At 49.5% G+C, this 21,836-nt stretch overlaps 1 protein-coding gene across 3 annotated transcripts in view; it reads left to right on the top strand.

The window, feature by feature from the left end:
• The window catches only part of MSI2 (musashi RNA binding protein 2), a 382,163-nt gene that overhangs the window by 111,907 nt on the left and 248,420 nt on the right, over positions 1-21,836 (top strand). For all 3 annotated transcript variants that reach the window (XM_021704471.2, XM_021704472.2, XM_044921800.1), the window contains exon 6: positions 17,260-17,352. In XM_021704471.2, the coding sequence (XP_021560146.1) occupies positions 17,260-17,352 (93 nt within the window). The remainder of the gene's footprint in view (positions 1-17,259; positions 17,353-21,836) is intronic.

Here is a 21,836-nt window from a genome sequence, read left to right as displayed (position 1 = left end):
ATCCTGCCCCACAGATTGAGGCACTGAAGGAATACCTTCCTTCCTTCCTTCCTTTTTTAGTTTCTTACCTAGCTTACTGGGTTTGGGGCATCGGCGTGTCAAGCTTTGAGAGTGGGACACTTGGGAGAGAAGGTTCCAGAGCGAGCCAGCCTTTCCTGAGGAAGGCACGCCATACCACACACTGAACGCCCCTCTCCCTGACCATGCCGTGGACTTGGAGCAAGTGGGAATGTAGAGTGAGAGGAAGCTGCGTTCTTCTGTCACCATTTGGGCCCGCCATGTTACCTGTGAGGGTGGCTGGGCTTCTTTGACAGGTTGAACGTCCCCGTGATGAACTGCCGGCCCGCAGTCCAACGTTCCTCCGGTGGAGTTTGGGCCATCGACTTTTCATCTTGCTTTTACCCTCTCACGTTTTCTGCAGACCCATCCCGAGTGCTCCTTCACCCCTGATGCCCTCAACAGCCGTACCCACCCCCACGCCCTTCAGAATGCAACCCTGCCGCCCTCGCTCATGCATTTGCTCCCGGGTCACCCCGCTTCTGCAGGCTTCTGGGTGCCCATGGTTTGAGAATCAAGTAGGAAAACCACCGCCTGTCTCTACTGCTGACTCTGCTTTCCCCAAACCCTTCTCTGTCTCAAAGTTCAGTCCTCCCTCCTGCCCATCCTGGCCTGGGGGAGATGGCGAGTCTCAGCTGTTACTTTACAGAAGGGTGTCTTTATTCAGTTTGACTGTTACTATTCTGTGGTGAAGCATTCAATAAAGGTCGTGATTTATGAGGTGTGTGTGGCTGCGGTTGTGTCTTCATTTTCTTTCTTCTTTTTCCTCCTCCCCTTTTTCTTCCTCCTCTTCCTCCTCTTCCTCCTCCTCCTCTTCTTCTTCTTCTTTTTTTTTTTTTTTGCTTTGTCATCTATCAGGGTGAGAAAAGCCAGGCCTGATAATTTCTTGGCACATCCTGTGTTCACTTCAGAATGTCAGCTGTCGGCCTGTCAGGAAGTTATTTCTCGGATTGGTTTCTCCCTTCTTTTACTTCTCCCCACAGTCCCCCTGTACCCAGGCAGAGGCCCTGCTCTGTCCTGCAGGCTGGTGATAAGGAGAAGGCTGGATGCGGTGGGGAGAGGAGCGTGGCCCCCCGTGCGGCCCTCAGCCTCCATACTCCTCAGCGGCTACATGTCCAGCGCTCTGTCAGCTCTTGATTGCTTAATAGGAAGAGGCAGGCAGGGTCCTTTCAGGAGGTTTCCAGAATTTTCTTTGTTCTTGAATACAGCACCCCCCAATCCTCTTAGGTTTTTTTTCTTTTTTTTGGCCTGGCCACTTTAGAAATCCTTTCCTTTTTCTTTTCTATAAAGTATGTGCATGCTAGATAAAAGGCTCTTGAATAGCGGGCCTAGGATATTGGATATTGGCTGCTGAAAATAGGCTAATTGGAGATAGAAGCAAGTTGTCACAAAGGTGCCTGTGGCGGGGGGTGGGGAGGAGGATGATCCCCTGTAAAAATGCCAGGTTGACTTTTTCCACCTCTCCCCTCCTCCTGCTTTTATTATTAGCTGTTTGCCGAAATGCATCCAAGTCTTTGTGGAGTCCTACAATAGCATTAACCAAGTTGTGCCCTGCATTCTAAGCACCTGGTTAAAGCCTTGTTCTGTGTCTGGAACTGTTCCACGCTGAGCCCCCAGAGTGTGCATAAATGAGTCTTTAACCCACAGTGGGAGGCCCGGAACCAGGGACCAGGAAGGCTGGCCTGCTGAACTTGAACAGAGCGTGTACCCTTCGCTTTGAAAGCGGCAGCTTCTGAGGGCAGAATTGAATTTTGGTTGGGAGTGGTGCTTGCCAGCGCCAGCAGGGTAGGAACTGGGCAGACCCTCACCTTTCTGGCCCCATGGCATTGACAGTGAAGTGGGAGCAGGCTGAGGAGCACAGACGTCCGCCAGGCTGACTGACGCAGGATCTAGTCAATGCAGAGGTTTTCAGACTTTGCGTGGGCAAAGCATGGTGGCCTCGGAGCGTGGGCTGTGAGCCCCCCACTCACAAACACCGAGCGAATGTGGGTTTTGCCTTGTAAGGTTGCTTATACTCTAAGGGGGATTCTGCTTTTGTGAGCACCCTGGATCCTTTGAATTTGAGCGTTCTGTCACCCCCGATGGTCACTGGGTACCTAGCCATGCACCTGCTGCTGCCACGCATCTGTCCCTTTGTTTCTGTCTCTGCTGCCACCTTCCATCGGGGCCTCTCATCTGCTTTGGCTGTGGCTTTGTCTCTGGTGGTCCATCCCCGATAGCCCCCCCACTCAGTACTCACATGTCCGCTGTTTCCGGCTACCCATGGGGTCTGGCCCAGTCGTCTGCCTGGAATCCCAGCCTCACCTGGGCCCGTCCAACCTCATGTCACACAGGTCCCCATGTACCTGTGCTCTGGGCATCATGCCCCAGAGCCCCTCTGCCTGTGCATCTTCTCTGTCCAGGCTTCCGGAATAACCTCTCCCTTTTTTGCCTAGAAAACCCGACTCATTTTTAGAGGTTCTCTCAAATCTCTCTATCCCTTCCTTGAAGCCTCTTATTTTGTTTCTGGGTCTCTCTTTGTGCAGACTGAGTCTCCTGCAGGCTCCCAGGTGGCTCAGTCCCTGTGTTTTAACACATTCCTTTGATCTGGATCATCTCTGGGACACAGAGAAGGTTTGGGGGACCCAGGGCCTATGAGCAGCAGGAACAGAGTGGAAGACCAAGCCGGCCTTTCGGCAGAGGGGTGGTGGGCAAGATTTGTGGTCAGGGAGAGGAATGCCCTATTGTCAAAGCAATGACTTTGACTTGTCTCTGGGTCTCTAGACTTGCCGGCTGGACAGGAAGTGAGCTGTCCTGAGCTGCAGAGCTGCCTGGAGAACAAGTGTGCAAGATGATCGTGGTTTCAGATGTATCCTGAGTATTAAATCCAGATTTTGCACAGGAAGACAAGAGGGCCTTTGGCCAAGGGCAAGAAAGGGCTCTTAAAACAGATTGCTGTTTTAAGGTGGCCTCTTAGAACTATTGATATTTACAATGATAACAAATATAAAAACCATTTCTCTCTAGAAAAAAAACCTTACTTTGTCAGACTTCTACCTTTTTAAGGGCAAAGCTGACCACAGCTAGTGTATGAAGATAGTAAATCTTCAGTGCCAGTTGCCATCAGCAGTAAGGTTTTTCCCCAAAGGAACACTGGCAGCTAACCACAGACTGCCAAGTCACTCCAGGGCTCGGCACACCCTGGGGCCTGTGTGGGAGTTGTTCATGTGGTAGCTTGGAGTTGGCCGTTGAGCTACACATACTGCTGGCCCTGCATGTCCTGAGATTGGCCATGGATGGTGTGTGCCTGAGGTCTGGATCCACCGACACCGAGAACTGATGCTTCCTTACCGCTCTAAAACATCTTTATGTTGTTGGACACCGCCGACCACTGCCTTCCATTTGAAATGCCCTAACTTTGATAAACAGTTCTTACTGCTCTGTATCAACTTACCCCTGAATTTAGCAGTCTGAAGCAACTATTTTATTATGCTCAGGGAATTATTGGGTCAGGAATTTAGACGGGGCTCAGCAGGAGAGCTGGTTTCTGCTTTGCCATGGATAGGACCTCAGCTGGGAAGATTTTAACATGTTGATGGTAAGATCATCTGAAAGCTTATCGACTCATCTGTCTGGTGCCTGGGCAGGGGTGGCTCAGAGAATGGAGTTCCCACATGTAGTCTGTCTGTGTGGCTGGGCCTCCTTACAACATGGCAGCTTTGGGGTAGTTGGACATCTTACCTCGTGGCTCAGGTCCCCAAGGATGCATGTTCCAGCGACCAAGCTGGAAGCTGCAGCACCTTTTGTGACCCAGCCCTGGGAGTCACACACCATCTCTTCTGTATTCTCCTGGTTGAAGCAGTCACAGACTTACTCATCTTCAAGGGAAGGGGCATAGACCAAGGGGCCATTTGCCGTTGTTGGCGAGACCATTTTCTCTTGCTTCTCTACTCGTTCTTTGGCTGTGGCTTTGGGTTTCCAGAGGATGTTAGGATTCCTCCTAGTGAATTCACTCTGGGTCATCTGTCCTAATCTTTCTCCTGAGCTCCAGAACAGATACATAAATTGTCCTCTGGGCACTGCAAATTTAATGTACCCAAACTGAACACATTTATCGTTCCTCTGTAAACCTACGTCTTCTGCAATTCCTTATCACAGTTGGTGACTTCCTTTACCTCATCGCTGCATCTGGCCATTTACCGAGGGCTGATAATTTTGTCTCCTACTCTTAAATCTCTTCCTGCTTTGTTATGCAAAAGATCCTTGCTTTAGTTGAAGGTCCCTTCATCTTGGGCTATTATGATAAGCTTCTAACCGTCCTTACAGTCTCTGTGTGCAAGCTCTCCCGTCTGGCCTCTACGGAATGACTTATCTAAAACACAAAGCTGGCCGTGTTATTCCTCTGCTTAAAATCATTGGTCCCTTGTCTAAAGGATGAAGGTTAGTCTCCTTGGCTATGATCTACAAGACCCTTTGTGATCTAACCCTTGCATCAGTCCTCATCTCCCATCAAATCCTCCTTTCCACTTGATTTCTGGTAGTGCCGAACTTTTGGTGCCTGAAACACGGTGTGTGTTTCTGTTGTGACTCCACCTGCTCTTCTTTCTTGTCTTCCTGGAAAACTCCTACTCATCCTTTAAAACCCCAGTTAGGCATTTCTTCTCTGAAGCCTTCTCTGACTCTTCTGACAGAGTTTATCATGGATCCCTCTGTCGTTTTTGCATACTTGTGCCTTTGTGTTTTCATCAGGCCCCTGTGAGAGCTCTAAGGGCAGAGAACTAAATCATTTAGTTTGGGCTCCTATGGCCTGGTAGGGGACTAGGTGGTCATTAACATCTGATGTTAAATGGAATTAACCACGGGCTGGTGATACAGAGCCTGGATGTTGTCACTGAATCTGTGATGATTGCAGGGTGTTTCAGACCCTTCCCTATTTCACGTGACCTTTTAAATGGTCTCATATCCAGAATCATCAGTTGTCCTTTTTGTATATAAAGATGCCTCTAACAAATCACCATCTCTGTGTGTCTGACTAGTAGGGGAAGGTTTGTTTGCCTCCATCCAGCAGGACCTTCTTTTGCAGTGGTCTGTCTGTGTTCTCTGCAGCTCTTGGATAGAACTTTGGCCAGCTCTTCTTAGGAATGGAGCCTTTTACCTCATTGGCAAATAAGGAGTGCTCAGAATGACCCAAGGGGAAAGAAAGGAGACAAGGTGGGTGCTCAGGGACCTGGAATCATCCACAGACTGGGTAATTAAGGGCAGGAAATGTTCATTCACTCATTTGTTCAGCCCATATTGTGTGCCTACTGTAGGCCAGGCCTTCTTCTAGGTGCTAGGTATACACTGGTGAACTAAACAGACAAAAGTCCTTGACTTTCTGAAGCTTCCATTCTGGGGGCTTGATTGATCACTTTCTGAAGCTTCCATTCTTGGGGGGGCATCCTGACTGCAGTGGATTGTCCATGAAGCCCTAGGTCAGTACCTTTATGCGTAGCGGGCACTGAACAAATGTTTGTGGAAGGAATGAATGTTGTTGGACAAACGAGGTTTAACTGGGCAGATTGTTCTTCCTTGAGGGAAGGGAACTAGATTTTATTAAGAGCTTGCCAGGTGCAGAGCGATTTTCCCGTAGAAGACCCTGGTCTTCCAGGATGAAGTGCCCTTCTGAGAATCCGTGCGCCATTTACTGGGCCGTGTGGCCGATTTGACAGCCCTCCAGAGTGAACTCCGAAATGAGCCCTCCACATTTTGGCTGACAGTTACAGGTCCCCAGTTACCTCTTTGCCTCAATAAACATCCAGCCCAGACCAGTTAGCTGGGTTGGGCACGTTGAGGGACATGTCTTTTCTTTCTCTCTTTTCCATTGTTTGGTTGGCCTCGTGCAAGTGTTTTAAATAGAACAGACATCATGAGCATAAAACATCTGTAACACTACACATTTAGTGAAGTTCCTGGCAGGCAGCGTTCTGTTTGATTGGTGAATGTTTTTCCTGTGAATATTGTTTCCTCCCCCTCCCCCCCCTCTTCGTTTGTCCCTCTGGAAAATAAACTTTTCTCTTATGTGAGGATTTATAGAAATATGTTCCTGGCATGAGGAGAGCACAGACATACTAGGATATTGGTGTAGTAGAGAAATACTACCTCCGAGGCACAGACAGTTTTCTCTCTTATGGAGAATGACCTTCCTCTGTGGAACAGTATGTTACTCTTCATAGGGTAAGGGACTGCCTAGGGTAAGGCAGATAAAGACATTGCTTTGCATTCAGATAACCTCCTTTTCTGCTGGAGCATCTTCAGCCCTTGGAATATCGTGGTTGCCCAATGCTGCCGTTGGGGGTGGGCTGATTCGGGGTGGTGTCTGAGACATCTTTGGCAAGTAAAGTCATCATTAGTCATTATATTTACAGTGTGTGCCTCATGCCTCTTCCAAGTGCTTTTTTTCCTGTTGTGTAGTCTGTGGGACAGGCAGGGAAGGTTTGATCCCTGTTTACCGCCGAACAGATAGAGGGTGAAGTCACTGGTGGGGAAAGGAAGGCAGTTGGGAGGGGAAAAGGAACTTTTATGTGCCTGTCATTCCACTCCATGCTAAGCACGTTTCACGTGTAACTCTTTTAATCTCATTTTATAGAAGGGGTAACCCAAGTTCTGAGAAGCTCGGTTAGGGTCAGGGTCACCTAGTATATATGGTTGGGATTGAGCTTCCTGGGTTGGTCTTCTTTCTACTCTTATCACTTGGCTGGTTTGAGGTGCTGGGATTGGAACCTAGCCCTTCCATCTCCAGAATCTCTAAAGCTGATGCTCTTTTCAGCCTCTAAAACCCTCTTGGATTTAGAAAGATCACCTTCCATCCCTTTAGGGGTAAGACATTTAGTAAATGGTGGAAAGCCTTGCTCATGGTTTTCTTGGCTTCTCTCTTTCACTGCAAACACTCCTTGGCTCTCCCCTTTTCCCTCAAAGGAAGTTACTTGTGGCAGGTGGCGGGGGCCAGACCAGTGCATCCTGGGGGCGGGGGGAATTTGACTTTCTTTTTCTTGACAAGTAAAATTTATGACCTAACAGATGGCTGAGTGTGTTTCCAAAGATGACCACACCGAGGGTGCAATATGCTTCTCTCTCCTTCTGCCTTCCCCACCTGCCCTCCTCCTTCCCCCCACCCCCGATGTTTCCGAAACAGTGGATAGTGGAGCAGGGAAGGACCTGCTGATGGGAAGCCGACCCCAGGCCCCATGCTGGTCACCAGGACTGGTGTCTAGGCGCCTTCCTTCTGGTTGGTGCTTGCTTTCCTCGCCACTCTTGCCCAGGCCTCCTTGCCAACATTTAGCGTTAAGTGACCCAGCCCCCCGCCCACGATGGCCCTGCTTTTCTCTTTCCTGAGTGAAGAGTGGCTTCCCTGTTGCAGCCCTGTGGAGGTTTCTGTTGCCTCCCCGGCTTGGCCTGCAGGGCCTCCCCTCTCAGGCCTGGCCCCTCTCCTGCTTGCATTCCATCAACACCTTAGCCACAGTCATTCGTGTCCACTTGTGGCCTTTTGGCCAATGTCAAAGATCCTGCTGCTCCTGCTGGGGAGGTCCTTCTCCCCTTTCTTTCCTGGCTACTTGCTGCTGACCTTCAGGCCTCAAGTCATGTCCAGCCTGGTGCCCCCAAAGCTTCACCTTGCTACTGTAACACAGCCTCTTCCTTGGCGGGAAGCACCTTCAGAGCAGATGCCAGATCTCATTCACCTTAACATACATGGAGCCTAGCATACAGGACTTGGCACACAGTAGGTCCTCAAAACATGTCTGATGAGAATGAATGAGTGTGTCTTGCCACCAGAGACTGTTCTCTGCAGTTTCCCTTCCCGTCCCTCTTAGTCTCTTGTGTCACTCTCCTACAATTCAGCAGTCATTTTCTGAGCACCTACTGTGTGCTGGGTGCGTTCATATGCTCATCTCTGGTGATGCTTAGAGCAGCTCTGTGGCATGTATCTCTTGTCCCCACTTTACCCATGGCTTGCCTGCAGTTACACTAGGGAAGTGGCTGAGTGGGGACTCAAGCTCCCTCATTCAAGCCGCTTCTCATAGAGCCCTGACTGCCCCTTAGAATCTTCTGGAGAATGTTTAAAACCTACAGATGCCCGGGCCTCCCTGCCGACCAATGAGATCAGCATCCCGAGGGTGGGGGCCAGTCTCACTAGGTTTTCAAGATGCCCCAGGAGATGCCGAGGTGCTGCTGGGCCAGGCGTGTCGGGGAGCCTGCAGCCTGGCTCGGCTCCGCGGATTAGGTAAAACTTGCTCATCAAGAACTGATTGCCGTATGCATCTAAAATATGCTAATGAAGGTAATCAAGGCTAAGGGTTAAGGCTGCCATTTGTTCTTTTCGCGAAATCAACTGGAGGGCTTGGGGGATGGGCGGCCCTGGCTTCAGAGCCTGCCTGCCAGCAAAGTTTCCCTGCTTTTCCCTTCCTAACAAGAGCCGTTTCGTTGTTGCGGATGAGCACAGGTCTAGTTCTCACCGGGGTGGGTTCCAGAAGGCTCTCTCTGGGGCAGTCTTCCCCAGAGTGCAGAAGAGGGAACACCCTCCCAAGCCTGGTTTTCCTACTCGGAGCATGTGTGCTCCCTCGCAGCCGGGCTTCCTGACGTGGCTCCCGGGCAGGCGGTCGGGGAAGGCGGGGGTGTTTACTTCTGCTTCCAGCGCTTCACTTCTGTGGCGAAACCGTCTCTCTGGTGGTGGCTCCCCGCTGACCTGAAATGTCTTGCGAAGGGAGCAGTTTGGAGAGCGGGAGGGGGTGCTCTGGACTCCGGGGCCGGGAGCTCGGCCTGCACGTAGGCGCTGCGCCCGCCGGGGAGGCCCCCGGACAAGCCCTGAGCAGGGTTTGGGTGAGAGGCCTGGGCTTTCGTCCCTGTCCTTGCTGGAGCGGCACGGACTCCCGGGGGGGCGGCCTTCTTGGAGTTCCAGTCCCGCATTCGCTGCCTCAGTTGGTCACGCCGGGGGCTGAGGCCCACGATTCAAGGGGAAAGGGAGGCCCAGAACTGTTGAGAGCCTTGAGAGACTTGACCTACTGTCATGTGACCCACCAGGGCCAGGGTGGTTATTTACTCTGCCTCAGTTACGCAGATGTGCTCGGCAATGCGAGCGGGCGGGCGGACAGAGCGTGTTGTAAAGTGAGGGCCATCGTGTCCTTTGGATCACTGCCCTAGGCTGGGTCTCCTGGGACCTCTGCTTGAGACATGCAGCACCCCGGACCCTCGGTGTCACCGTCTCCAGGGCCCCACCCCTCACCGCGAGGCGTCTTCCAGGTTTTCTGAAGAATCCCACCCGGCTCGGCTGCACGGTGGGCGGGAGTGACGGGCCCAGATGGAAGGCACGGAGTTCCCAGCAGCCCTGCCATCCCCGCTGGCCCTTTCTGGGGGTTCAGTCAGAATCTGCTTCCACTGTCTGGCCGGGGCTTTGGAGGCTCCTCTTTTGTATGCAGGGATGCACGGCTTCCTCGCAAATTCAGCAACAGTAAAGGGTACTTACTTAATTTCGCTTAATACCACTGCTGTAAAAGATGATGGGTTTTAATTGCACCTCCGTATTGGCAATCATTAGAACACCAGAGAGTGTTGTTGGGGCCTCCCGTGACTCAGTCTGTGGCGAGTATCAGGGGGAGGGGGCTCCCAGAAGGCTGGAGTGACGGAGAAGCTACCTGTGGGTACAGAACAGCTCGGGTGCCTGTGATCGGGGTGACGGCCAGCCAGCCACTTCGCTGCTCAGCATCGGTTGACCGTGGGTCATAATCCTTAACTTCTTGGGCTTTGCAAGGCAATGCTCGATCTCCGTACCTTTTTCTCTTACCCACCCCGGAGTCCCTTGTCCGAGTGTCACGGTCTAGGATGTTACTCTCTGATACCGACCTGTGGACAGGTCACCCGTGCGGGCTGCAGCACTCCCCCCAGGGGTAAGAGAAGTAGTATTTTTAAATTAGCCTGGGAGGGCGCCAGGCAGAGGGCCCTGAGCTGGAGGTGGGGAGCTTGCCGGAGCAGCCTGATCATTTCATTACGAGATGACGTTCTCTTGTAGGTGAGTTACTGTTGTTTTGATCAGAGGTAATGTTGTAACCTGACTATGCCGGATGATTGTGTGTAAATTATATTCCAGCCCCATATAGAGGAAAGCTATTTTTTTCCTTCCAATTTTAAAGCTATTTAGAGGGAATGCCAAATTGTAGCCTGAACCCTGGTGCTCTCTGGCTCATAGCTATAGATGGGGAGAGAGAGCTCGGAGAAACATTTGGGGTTATATTTATAATTAGTTTCCTCTGAAGTTAAATTAATTTCTGCAGTTGGCAACATCAAATATTGTTACACCTTTGTCCAGTGGTCAACCAGGGGCGAAGCAAAGCGTGGAGATGTAGCTGGCGGATGCAGCAGCCGGGGAGAGCATGCTTTCTAGGGCACGTGGGTTTATTTTTAAGCCCTTTTTGCATTCAGACTCTCAATCTAGGGATCTTTTTGGCCTGTCATGGAAAGAAAAAAAAAAGAACAGCTTTATTGAGACATAATTCACATGCCGTACAATTTACCCATTTAAGAGTGCAGTTCAGTGGTTTTTAGTATAATCGCAGATACGCACACCGTCTCCACAGTCCATTTTAGAGCGTGTTCATCACCCCCAAAAGAAACCTCCTACTCTTTAAAAGCCATCATGATCCCTGCTTCCCCAGCCCTAAGCAACCATACGAATGGAATCCTACGGTACGTGTGACCTTTTATTGACTGGCTTCTCTCACTTAGCGTAATGTTTTCGAGGCTTATCCATGTTGCAACCTATGTCAGTATTTTGTTCTTTTTTGTGGCCGAATACTATTCCGTCCCACAGATATATCACATTTAATTTATCTGTTCATCTTTGATGGGCATCTGGGTTGTTCCACTTTTTGACTCTTAGGAACAACGCCTTAACGAACATTTTGTGTGAGAGGCTTTGGGTGGATAGATGGGTACGTACTGGGTATGTACTAGGAGTGGACTTACAGGGTCATCTAGTAACTGTGTAATCATCTGAGGGCCTGCATCATTTTATGTCCGCCCCCACCAGCAGTGTCTGGCCTCTCATTTCTGCATCTTTGCTTCAGACTTGCAAAGGGCACAGTCAGACTTGCTCTTGCCCTCTCCCTTCCCTTGGCCCAGCTTGTACGAAGTGTTATGCCAGGGGTATCTGGACTCCGTGGGGAGCATTTGGGCTCCTCCCTCATCTCCCAGTAGGTATTGCCTTACCTTTTGAGGCAGACACTTGTCCCCGTGGCCCCCGCCATAGTGGGTATGTAAGTGATGAGCGTGGCCTGCCGTCCTTGGGAGGGTAGATTCAGACTGTCACACATGTGGGTACGGCATTGTCTTCCTCCATGATGGTGGGGGTCCTCCCTGTGGACTCCCACTCCATGGTCACCAAGAAGAGGTGAGGCCAGGGCTGTCGTGTCCTAGGGCCTCCCCCAGGTAGGTCTTCAGATTGGTTTCTTAACAAATTAAGACAGCCTGGAGGGATTAAAGCATAGAGATGTCTTCTCTCCCAGTTTAGGAGTCCTGAAGTCTGCAACGAAGGCATTGGCAAGGCTCATTGCTTCTGGAGACCGTGAGGGAGAAGCCGTCCATGCCTCTCGCCTACCTTCTGGTAGCTGCCGGGAATTCTTGGGGTTCCTTGGTTTGTAGACACATCACTCCAGTCTCTCCTGCCATCTTCACGTGGCCTTTCCACGGGTAGTGTATGTCCCTTCTCCTCTCGTTAGGACACCAGTCATTGGATTTAGGGCCCTCCCTACACCCAGGATGATTTCATCTCAAGATCCTTAACTGATTACATCTGCAAAGGCCCTGTTTCCAAAGACCTGGGTGGATGTGAATTTGGGGGGACTCTAGTCAACCCAGTATGGTCTTTTTCCACATGTGATTCTAGAATCATTTGGAGAAGATTCTAGTACCTGGGTTCTGCTTTTGTGTGCTAAGTGAGTTTTGCCACTGGGTTCAGATATGGTGGCAGTGGCGGCAGCTGTGGTAGCAAGAGTAGTAGTTTAGAGGGAGGAGGGAAGGTTGGAAACAAATATTGGGGGAACTTGGGAATTTTAGAGGGCACGTCCCTCGGAGGAAACTCCCTGTGGAATGGGGCTGTGGAGTTTGGGACTTCTGCAACCCCGGTTAGCCCTGCGAGAGCTTCTTTGTCGTACAAAAACTGGGCTTAATTCTCAGAGACAGAGAACTGACACTTTGATGATAACATACAGTTTTACCCAAGAATCTGAAGAACAAAGTGTTCACCAGATTCAGAGTCTGGGATGGAATTGCATGGTATCTGCCAACATATCCATTCTCCCTCATCACTCTGCTCTTTGCCTTTAACCAGCACATGAGCCAGCTTGCTGGGACTTGATTTTTTCCACCTGTAGAATGGGGACAACGGGCAGTCAGGCTTGCAAAATCTTGCCCAGCGCTAGCGTTCTTACATCTTCTCTGGGCTCTCTCCGCCTCAGGGCTCCCACAGATGGGAGAGCTTCTGTAAATGAGCCAGTGCTTTTGGGCAGTGAAGATGACTAATGTGTGTCACCGAAGGGGGAATATGAGCTCTTTGCAGGCACGTGGTGATGGCAAGAGCTGACTTAATTTCTCTGGGCTTCTCTCCTACCCATTCGAGACCCTCCAGAGCCACTTCCTGCCTTTCCATGCATTTGTCAGGATGAGAAACATTTTCAGTTACTGTCGTTTTCCTGTGTGACAACTAATATCTTTGGGGCAAAGCTCCTAGAGCTAAGTTTTCCCCATCAATCTCATTCTTCAAAGTAATTCTCTTTTCTAATACTTCTACCTTCTGCTTTCAACACACACACACACACACATGCACACTCATCTGCTTTATCCTGTTTTATAAAAATACAACCAGTGGTCCCACTCTGAGTGACCATTTCAGATAAAAACACAGTTTTTTTTTTTTAAAGGGATTTTTTGAAACTTAAGAAAAAAAAGGAAGAGCTCTTTTGTCAGAAGCAGGAAGGTGGAGTGTCCTTTGCAGCTCTAGGTAGCCGCTGGCTTTGGCCAGTTCTTCCGTGTAAACAGCAATTTTCCAGACTGGAATGGGTGCCGGGGTTTTCTCTGTGGATCCAAGAGGTGTGGAGAGCAGTGGTGTTTTGTTAAATTACGGGTCTAGCTACAAAATGTGCAGCAACGATTCGTGCGAGCCTGAGCAGCCTGAACACTCCCCACCCCCTGATGCACGCTACACACACACACACACACACACACACACACACACACACACACACACACTCACTCCCCAGAGTGCCGCCCTAGACCATAAAAGGAAGGGCATCTGCTGGGGGAGACGGCTGTCCCCAAGTGGTACTGGGCTCTTGGTGGGTATCTAGTGTCTCAAAGAGTGGAAAGCACTTGCATACAAAGGGTTTCTACAACCCCTCCACCAAAAACTCCATGCAAAGGACATTTAAGCTCACTTTCCTAATGGATTTTGGAGTGAGCCCTCTCTGGAACAGATGGATAGCTCTTTCCATTTGGGTGCACTGTGGGGACCGCCTGGGGCCGCCTGAGCATTTTGGTGTGCAGTGGCCAGCTTCCCTTGCTTTGTGTGGCTAAGTACTGTATTGGTGTGAGGGCTGTGGTTTAGGAAACAGTTACCCAAAGGGCCTAGCGCAGGAAGAAAACACAGGTGGCTCTCTCCACCGTGTGTGGAGAGGACTTTTTATAACGCAAAGGACTATAGAGTCAGAGGGGGACCAGTGGTAATGTGTCCTGCACCCTGTTTCCGAGGTCAGAAGAGGGTTAAAGCTCTGGGGATGCTGGGTGGTTCCTGGGGCAAGTAGCAGCCAAGACAGAAGGATCGGGACTAGAGAGTTACCCCAGACACACACGCACGCACATACACACGCACGTGTGCAGACATGGACACAGAAACTTTGATAGTATTGATAGGAATTTGAGGACCTCCAGTTAGTCCCACTGGGAGCCTGGACACGACATCTAGCCCCACCCCTGTCCTGTCCTCACCAGCAGCCCTGGAGGTGGAAGGGAAACAGGGTAGAATGTGTGATTCTAGAGTCCTCTCTGCCTGCGTCCCGTGTCCGTCTTCAGAATGCAAATCATCAAGCACTGCACAGTCCGTTTAGCAGTGATGCCGTCAGGATTCCCAAAGTAAATCACCCCATTTCCTCCAGGGTGCCCCCTGGTGGGAGGGGTCACCGTGCAGAGCCCCGTCGCCCCCCAGCCGTGCTCTCCTCTCCTGAAGCCAAGACATTGATGAGCAGCTAACCGAGTGTTGCACATCTTCCCACTGGCCTTTTCACGTCTGGAAGGTTTTGATTAAACCAGTTTCCTTTTAGTGTTTGCCGTAGAGTGGGATCCATCACTGAATTGAGCTGGTTCCTGGAGAGGATGTTTTAGTAACTTGGATACTTTGGCGCAGTGTCTGGGGCCTGGGATTTCTCATCCTTCTAAAAAAAGTATTTTACAGGCTTTTTTTGGGACTATGTAGATTTATAGCTGGGTGTCTGCCCCAGTGTTTAAGGCTCTGGCATGATAGGTTTATGGCTCTTGAGCAACTGTAGAGAGTATAAGAGGGGGCCTTTTCATTTAACCAGTTATTGGGGAATGAACATTCTGTTGACTTCTGTTATTGGGAATGAAGACACATTACTCATTTAATTATCTGGGTCCATGTGAACATTTGGAATATAAATAGGGTCTGCTCTATACCCACCTGGCTGTAAACAATGTAGAAATGGCACCATAGGGTTCATTTTATAGAATGCTTCTTCAGAGTTTCTTTAAGTTGAGAACTCCACTAATGCATGTTTGTGGATCACGGTAGTTTCTTTATAGATATTTAATTACTTGGCTGGGTTAAAAAAAAAAAAAAAAGAATGAAAAATCTGAAATGAAACTATTGGGAGTCTTTGATCATCTGAAATCATGTAGAGATGCAGGAAAGTGGTTTTGAAATTACAGTGGAAGGGAATGGGGCACCAAGAGTTGATTTATCAAAGATTTTTGTGTAAAGTATCTTTCTGCCACACAAGCTCATTGTGAGCTTGAAGGATGAATGTAGTAAATGACTTTGGATTCGGTTACGGTGACCACTTACCTAGCATCTGCCTGGTGTCCTGCTAAGACACTTTGGCATATGTTATTTAATTTAGTCCTAATAGGAACCTCGCGTGGTAGGCTAATTATTATATCTCCATTTTATTGTGGATTAAATTCTACATTATGTTGGAACATAGGCTCCAACACCTAGCACTTAATGTATCTGTTGAATGAACACATTAGGAAAGTTAGGGCAGTAAAATTTGGCAGTCAGTGAGTGTCGGGAGAGATTGAAATCTGGAGAGGGACTGATGGAGTTTCACGGGAAGGTGACCTTGTCTGCCAGAGGGACTTACGGAATGGCTGAGAAGGGGGATGGACAGTAAGGGGCAGAATAAGATGCCCACTGGTTAACGAGAGGCTCTTAGAGTTGGCACGGTGGATGCTGGTGGGATCTTCCTAGCACGTTCTCATGTACATCATCTCATCTCCTCTCCCGTTCATCTGAAAAGAGACGAAAGCGGTAAATCACAGCTCTAAACACACGTGTAACCACTGCATGGCCCTCAGAGCCCACAGGAAGTGTGTGGAGTTGCTAGGACCATGGCCTCTTACAATAGTGCAGCAAGCCCGCTACAAGGACATTCCAGGTGGGGCTCCGTCAGCGGCCTGTGGTGGCACATGTCTCTCCTGGAAGATGCTAAGCTCAGGACATTGAATTGTAATGGACACATACGACATTGTGGGTTTTTTTGTTTTTTTAAACATTCTCGGCTTCATCTTATTCACTTATTTTTGGGGTTTCAGTCATGCTTTTATTTATATGTTCTCATAAAACATTTTCCCCTCAGCTTTCCTGAGGTGTACCTGACAGAATTGTAAGGTATTTGAAGTGTACAAACATTATGATTTGATATGTGTGTACACTGTGACAGAATTTCTCGTGTCAGGTTAAGACATTGGGCTTTTATTATATGTAGCCAAATGGGTGAGCCCCTGTATCTACTGAGGTTTGAAATTTTTTATTTAACATTTAGATAAAATCTTCTTTAGTTGCACATTAAAAAAAAATAAAACACACACACAGCCTAGACTTAGTGTTCGGAGTAAGATTTATTTTCTTGTTTCACTTTTGGCTCCTACCTATGATGTTTGGTTCTGTCTCTGAACCATTTGTATCATTTGCTTTGGAACTGGTGTCATTCTGAAATGTGACCACAGTCATTCGTTTTCACATCAACCACATATTTGGTGTGGGCTTCTGTGGGCCTGGCGCTGTACTTGGCTCTGTGGAGGGTACCGAGAGGAATCAGGAACTCAGCGTCTGGGGAAGGAAGTAAGAAAGACAGGATTATCAGTGACTTCTGCATTAGGTGGGAAGAAGTGGGTGCCAGGACAGGCTGGTGGGTATGGTGTTAGTGTTTCAGAAGAGAGAAGGGACAGCTTCTGGATGTGGGGACGATATAGATAGCTTGCATTTTGGGGAAGGTCGTTGGATCTTGCAGGATGGTAGCCATGGGAGACTTAGGCACAGAGAGGCGTTCTAGGGAGAAGGACTTGTATGGACAAAGGGGTGGATACTTGGGGCTTAGCTGGGCTTGACTAAGGTGTAGGGTGAATCAGGGCGAATAATGAAGAATCTAGAGGGGAAAAAGAATGAGGACTGAGCTCCAAGAGTGGCCCCTGCGTGTGGGGTCAGGGTCTGTCTTGTTGGCAGACATGAACCAGCACCCAGAGCAGCTTGGTGTAGACAGCCCACCCATATGTTTGAATGATGTCTGAGTTTCTTACTGACAAATTTTATGGTACTTTCTGGGCAGCAGATTTTTATGTACGTAATTCTGTTTTGCTCACATCTCTTAGGTTTAAAACAGCTTTGATGTGCCACTTTTCTCTTTGTGCTAGAAATCAGAATGAAGCTGTGTCTTATGGCTTAGAGGTTCTGAAGTCTACTCTGTATGAAACTCAAGCTTATAGGTTGTGGCCTGAAGGCCTGAGCTATCCGGCGTGGCTGTCTCCAGCATTCTGAGATGTCTCAAGGGCCTGTGCCGTACAGCTCGAATTTATCTAAAATTGCCTTCCTAGAGGCACATGGAGAGTGGCTTGTTTTAGCGTCTTAGCGAGCATTGCTTCAGATAGCCTGGTTAACCCACGCCCTCCTCTTGTCATTTCTTGCAGATGGTCACAAGAACAAAGAAGATATTTGTAGGCGGATTATCTGCGAACACGGTGGTGGAAGATGTGAAGCAGTACTTTGAGCAGTTTGGCAAGGTAAGTGACGCGTGGGGCTGGCTGCTGCCGCGCCCCCTCCCTTTGCCATAGCTGCGTCCTCAGGAACCTTGTCCTTGCACTTGGTCGTCCAGATTTAAGTGAAATCTGTCAGGAGCTGACATGGAAGAGTCTGGCTTGTGGTCGGCACGGTGCCCCACGTGCCCACAGGAGCAGACAGAGTGGCCTTGCAGTGTGGTGGTGCTGGCCACCTGGGGCCTGGGCTGGGAGCCGGTGGTGGTGGCAGCAGCGACTGGGGAGGGATGCGGGGCTGTGACTCACAGGACAGGAGCTCCTGCAGAAGCTGCTAGAGGCCAGTGAGTCGGTGCTGGGCTTCATTCTGTGCCTTTCTGGAAGATACATGAAGAGTGGAGGCTCCCTGGGGTCCTGTGCAGTTGAACCTTCCCCTGTCAGATGCCCAAGGAAACTCGGGAAAGATGCTGGGCCTGTACCTGTCAGAATGTGTGTGAGACAGAAGTAAAATGATCCCCTGGGCTCTGTTGCTGGACCAGGCTGGGAGCAATGCAGAATGCCCCCCAGTCAGCCAGGACCAGGAGTGTGCGAGTGTGTAGGTTAAGACAGAGTCAGCAGACAGACAGGATATGCAACCATGGGCGATGTGCTTAAATCAGCCTCTCTCTAGCTGGTGGGGGAGCTGGTGCCTTGGAAAGTAGCGTTCCTCTGATGGCCACATGGTCCCCGGGCTCCGACAAGGCAGCTTGTGGGGGAGGCTAGCCTTGCTGGCTTTGTGTGATCCCCTCCTCTGGCTGCCGTGTCCTGGGAAGCTGGCAGCTGAGAGGCTGTGCTGGCCCCCTGCTTCCCGCATCTTTCGGTTGCCATGGGTGTTGTCCTGGGAGTCCAGGTGTGCGACGGTCTCCCTTGAAAAGGTCTGCGTCCCTGCTGCCAGAGGGCTGATACAGCAGACGGGGAGAAGACACTGCGCCTCTTCTAAGCTTTGTCACTCCTGTCCCCCCCGGTAACGGCTGTTGTGCTTGCCCTGGGTGGTACCAGGCACTGCTGCCCACTGACGGGCCTGAAGGTTCTGTGCTTTTATTTGTTTGCTCAAGGTGGTGCGCGGCTCAGACCTCGTCCCCGGGTGTGTCGAGCTGTGAGCTACTGTCTGGGATGAGGGCCGTGATCACTGTTTAGCTTCAAAATGGAGATTTTTCCCATCTCTGGTCATCATCAATTTCTGCATGGATGGGAGACATGCAACAAAGAGAAACCAGGCTCCTCCAGCCTGGCTTGGCATTCAGAATGGCACTTAACTGCCCTTCCAGGTCGCTTAGGGAAGACGCCTTCCCATGGCACCGTCTTGCTTTGCCAGCTGGGGGCTGATTCATTCTGGCCGGTTTTGAAGAATCGCTGAGTGCGTTGGTGACCATGTACTTCTCTTCAAGACTCATTTAAAGCACCAGGGGGGATTGGTCCACAGCCCAGCCCCACCCTGCCTGTGGGGAGAGACTGGAAATAATTAAATGAGACAGGTCCAGCTTGTGTAATGGAAGGCTCGGGAGTGTGCGCCCCTTTGCTACAGTTCTGCCTCTAAAACAAGGCCAGGAGCAGTGTTCGCAAAATTGAGATGGAATTTCTTCTTTGAGCTATAAACTGGAATCTCATGGTCCTATGTGTGGGTGTCAGAGAAGTTGGGCTGTTAGAGTATTCCGGAGAGGCCAGTACCTGCCGCACCTCCGCACGCTCCCACCTCCAGGCTTCTCTCTCTCTCTCGTTCTCCTTTTCTCTCTGTCTTTTTTCATTAACACTTACAGTTGGGACCCAGTATCCAGCAGTGGGAAGCTCTGCAAGCTTTGGCCGGGCCCACGGCCGCAACCATCCCTGCCCTGAGAACAGTTGTCCCCTTGTCAGGGAGGCATTCACAGACCATCTTCCCTGGCGTGGCCTGCGCTGGGGCTGAAGCTGCTCAGTAAATTTAGCAGTAACATTTGTAGATTCCAGCAGGATGTGTAAACTTATCAGGTGTTTTATTAAAGGACTAAGGAGGCTTTTGAATGTATCAAAACCATAACACTCTCTGTGCTCCTGTTTTAGTAGCTTGTTTCATACACGTGCTCTGTGCATTATCTGGGTCTGTCTTCAGAGGGGCTTATTCCTCCCTGTGCTGGTGGCTCGTGTTATGTTCGTACCCACCTTGGGCAGGGTCCACCACCTCTGAGGATTCTGGTGTAATTCATTTGGAATCAGAGCGATCAAAAGAGAGGAGATTGTGCTGCTGGGCCTTAAGGCAGTGAGTCAACCCAATGGTGAGTCAACAAACTGACTCTGCCCTTCAGTAGTTTATATTCTGGTTGAACAAAACCGAACACACACACACTTGTGTCAGCTAGACTCACATACTTGTACACATTCCCGTCGGTAAAGTTGTTTGGGGCCCTTTTTAGTTGGTTAATGGCAAATTAGCGAGGTGGAATTTTATTAGTGAGTATGTACTGTGTTGAGTCCTGGGCCAGGCCATTGACTTATATTATCTCATTTAATTCTCTGGGAGGCTGGTAGGGGTACTGCCCATTTTGTAGCTTGTTAAATGGAGTCTAGGCGGGATTGAGTCTTTGATTCAAGGTCACCTCCGAAAGGTAGAGCTGGATGCAGACTTCCCCTCCAGGCTTGTCTGTTAACAGAACCTGAACTGTGGGCCCTGTTCCAACCTCGGATCAATCCACAAGATGGGCTTAGGGTGGGGAGGATGCAAAAGAAAGGAAGAGACTGTGTCCACCCATGGGCTGGGGACAGTGCTGAGAACTAGACATAGGTCCCGTCATCTCATCTGCACGGTGGATTTTGGTGTCGTCCAGCCCTTTGACAAAGGTGAGCAGTAAGGTCAGAGAGGTTAAGTCTCAAGGAACGTCACCCAGGTAAGGCAGGATAACAGCCAGAATTCACACCCTACTTCCTCGTCCTCCACATCCAGAACTTTCCATCCTTCCACGCCTCCATTCTGGGTTTGCCACCCGTGTTTTAGGTTTCCCTCGCTGTCATTCCTCTCTCCTCTCCCTCTTCCCATCGTGCCTGAGGCGGCCGCTGCTTCGACTGTTTATTTCAGGTGGCAATCAAGATGGGTAAGACTGCTATCATGGGGCTGGGCTAAGAGAGTTTAAATATGTCATTACTGTAAATGGAGTGGGGGCAGAATGACACACCGAGAGCTTTAAATAACTCAAATTGGAGGTTTGTAAACCCTTTTGTGCTTTTCTCCCACCTTCCTCCCTGAAACTTACCCCCACCACCCTGGTTAGGGATGTCATCACTTGTTTATATATAAGATGAGATTATGAAGTGTAGCCATTGGCATAAGGATTCTGCCCACTTGGATGGCCATCCTCACCCCCTGGGTAGCTGTCCTGATGCTGTCATTAGAGGAAAGTAAGGAGAAGTATTCCAGGCCCTCGTGCTGGGCCTGCCTGTACAGTGTCCCCACTGTGACACCTTAACAGGCCATTTCTTTTCTGGTCTCAGTTTCTCCTCTAAGGGAAGGAGTTGGAAAAGTTGAAAAGGGTCAGATAGTATATGTTTTTGGCTTTACAGAACATATGGTCTCTATCACAACTATTTAGTTCTGCTTTTGTATGGAGGAAGCAGCTATGGCCAATCCATTATTGGATGTGGCTGTGTTCCAATAAAACTTTATTTATAAATATAGGTGGTGGGCCACTTTTGTCCTGTGGGCCATAATTTGCCAACCCTGGACTAGGTTATTCCTAAGGTTGGTTTCAGGCTTGAAAATTCAATAATCTAGAAAGTGTGTTTAAACACACAGGGGCACCTGGGTGGCTCAGTTGGTTGGGCGTCTGCCTTCGGCTCAGGTCATGATCCCGGGGTCCTGGGATTGCCCTGCATTGGGCTCCCTGCTCATCAGGGAGTCTGCTTCTCCCTCTCCCTCTTCCCCTCCCCCTGTTCGTGCATGGTATCTCGCTCTCAAATAAATAAATCTTCAAAAAAAAATAAACATACATAAGTGGGGTATATGGGTAGATAGGTATCTATCTAAGGTATCCATAGACTGTAACCAAAACAAGATATTATCAATAGCAATGAGCATGATATAATAAGTGAAACTGTCATAACTGTGGTAGAGTTAATTTCTGGACTGCAAGATGCAGAAACAGTGAAGGGATTCTCTATTTGGAAAAAGGTGCTATTTATAAACCAGAATCTTCATCCTATGAGTAAGATCCAGGGATCTGTAGAGTATTTCCACCTCCTTATTACATGTGCTAGATCTAAATTAATGAAGACTCAGACTTTGTGAAGTTCAGATTTTACTACAAAGATTCTTTTGCTATGAGTTGATGTTTCTGACTTTGAGGGATGTATGCTTTGTGCTAAGCTTTTTGATGCATTTTAAAATCTGATTCTCAAAGCTGTCAAGCAAGATAGGTGGAGTATCTATCATGTAGATGACCAAACTGATGTGGAAGAAGGTCATGAGTTGTCCAAGATCACACAAGCGCATGCTGGGGAGAGCCCAGATA

Source organism: Neomonachus schauinslandi, chromosome 15 (assembly GCF_002201575.2).
Source record: "Neomonachus schauinslandi chromosome 15, ASM220157v2, whole genome shotgun sequence".
Classification (NCBI taxonomy): domain Eukaryota; kingdom Metazoa; phylum Chordata; class Mammalia; order Carnivora; family Phocidae; genus Neomonachus; species Neomonachus schauinslandi.
This window is presented reverse-complemented; position numbering and strand designations above follow the sequence as displayed.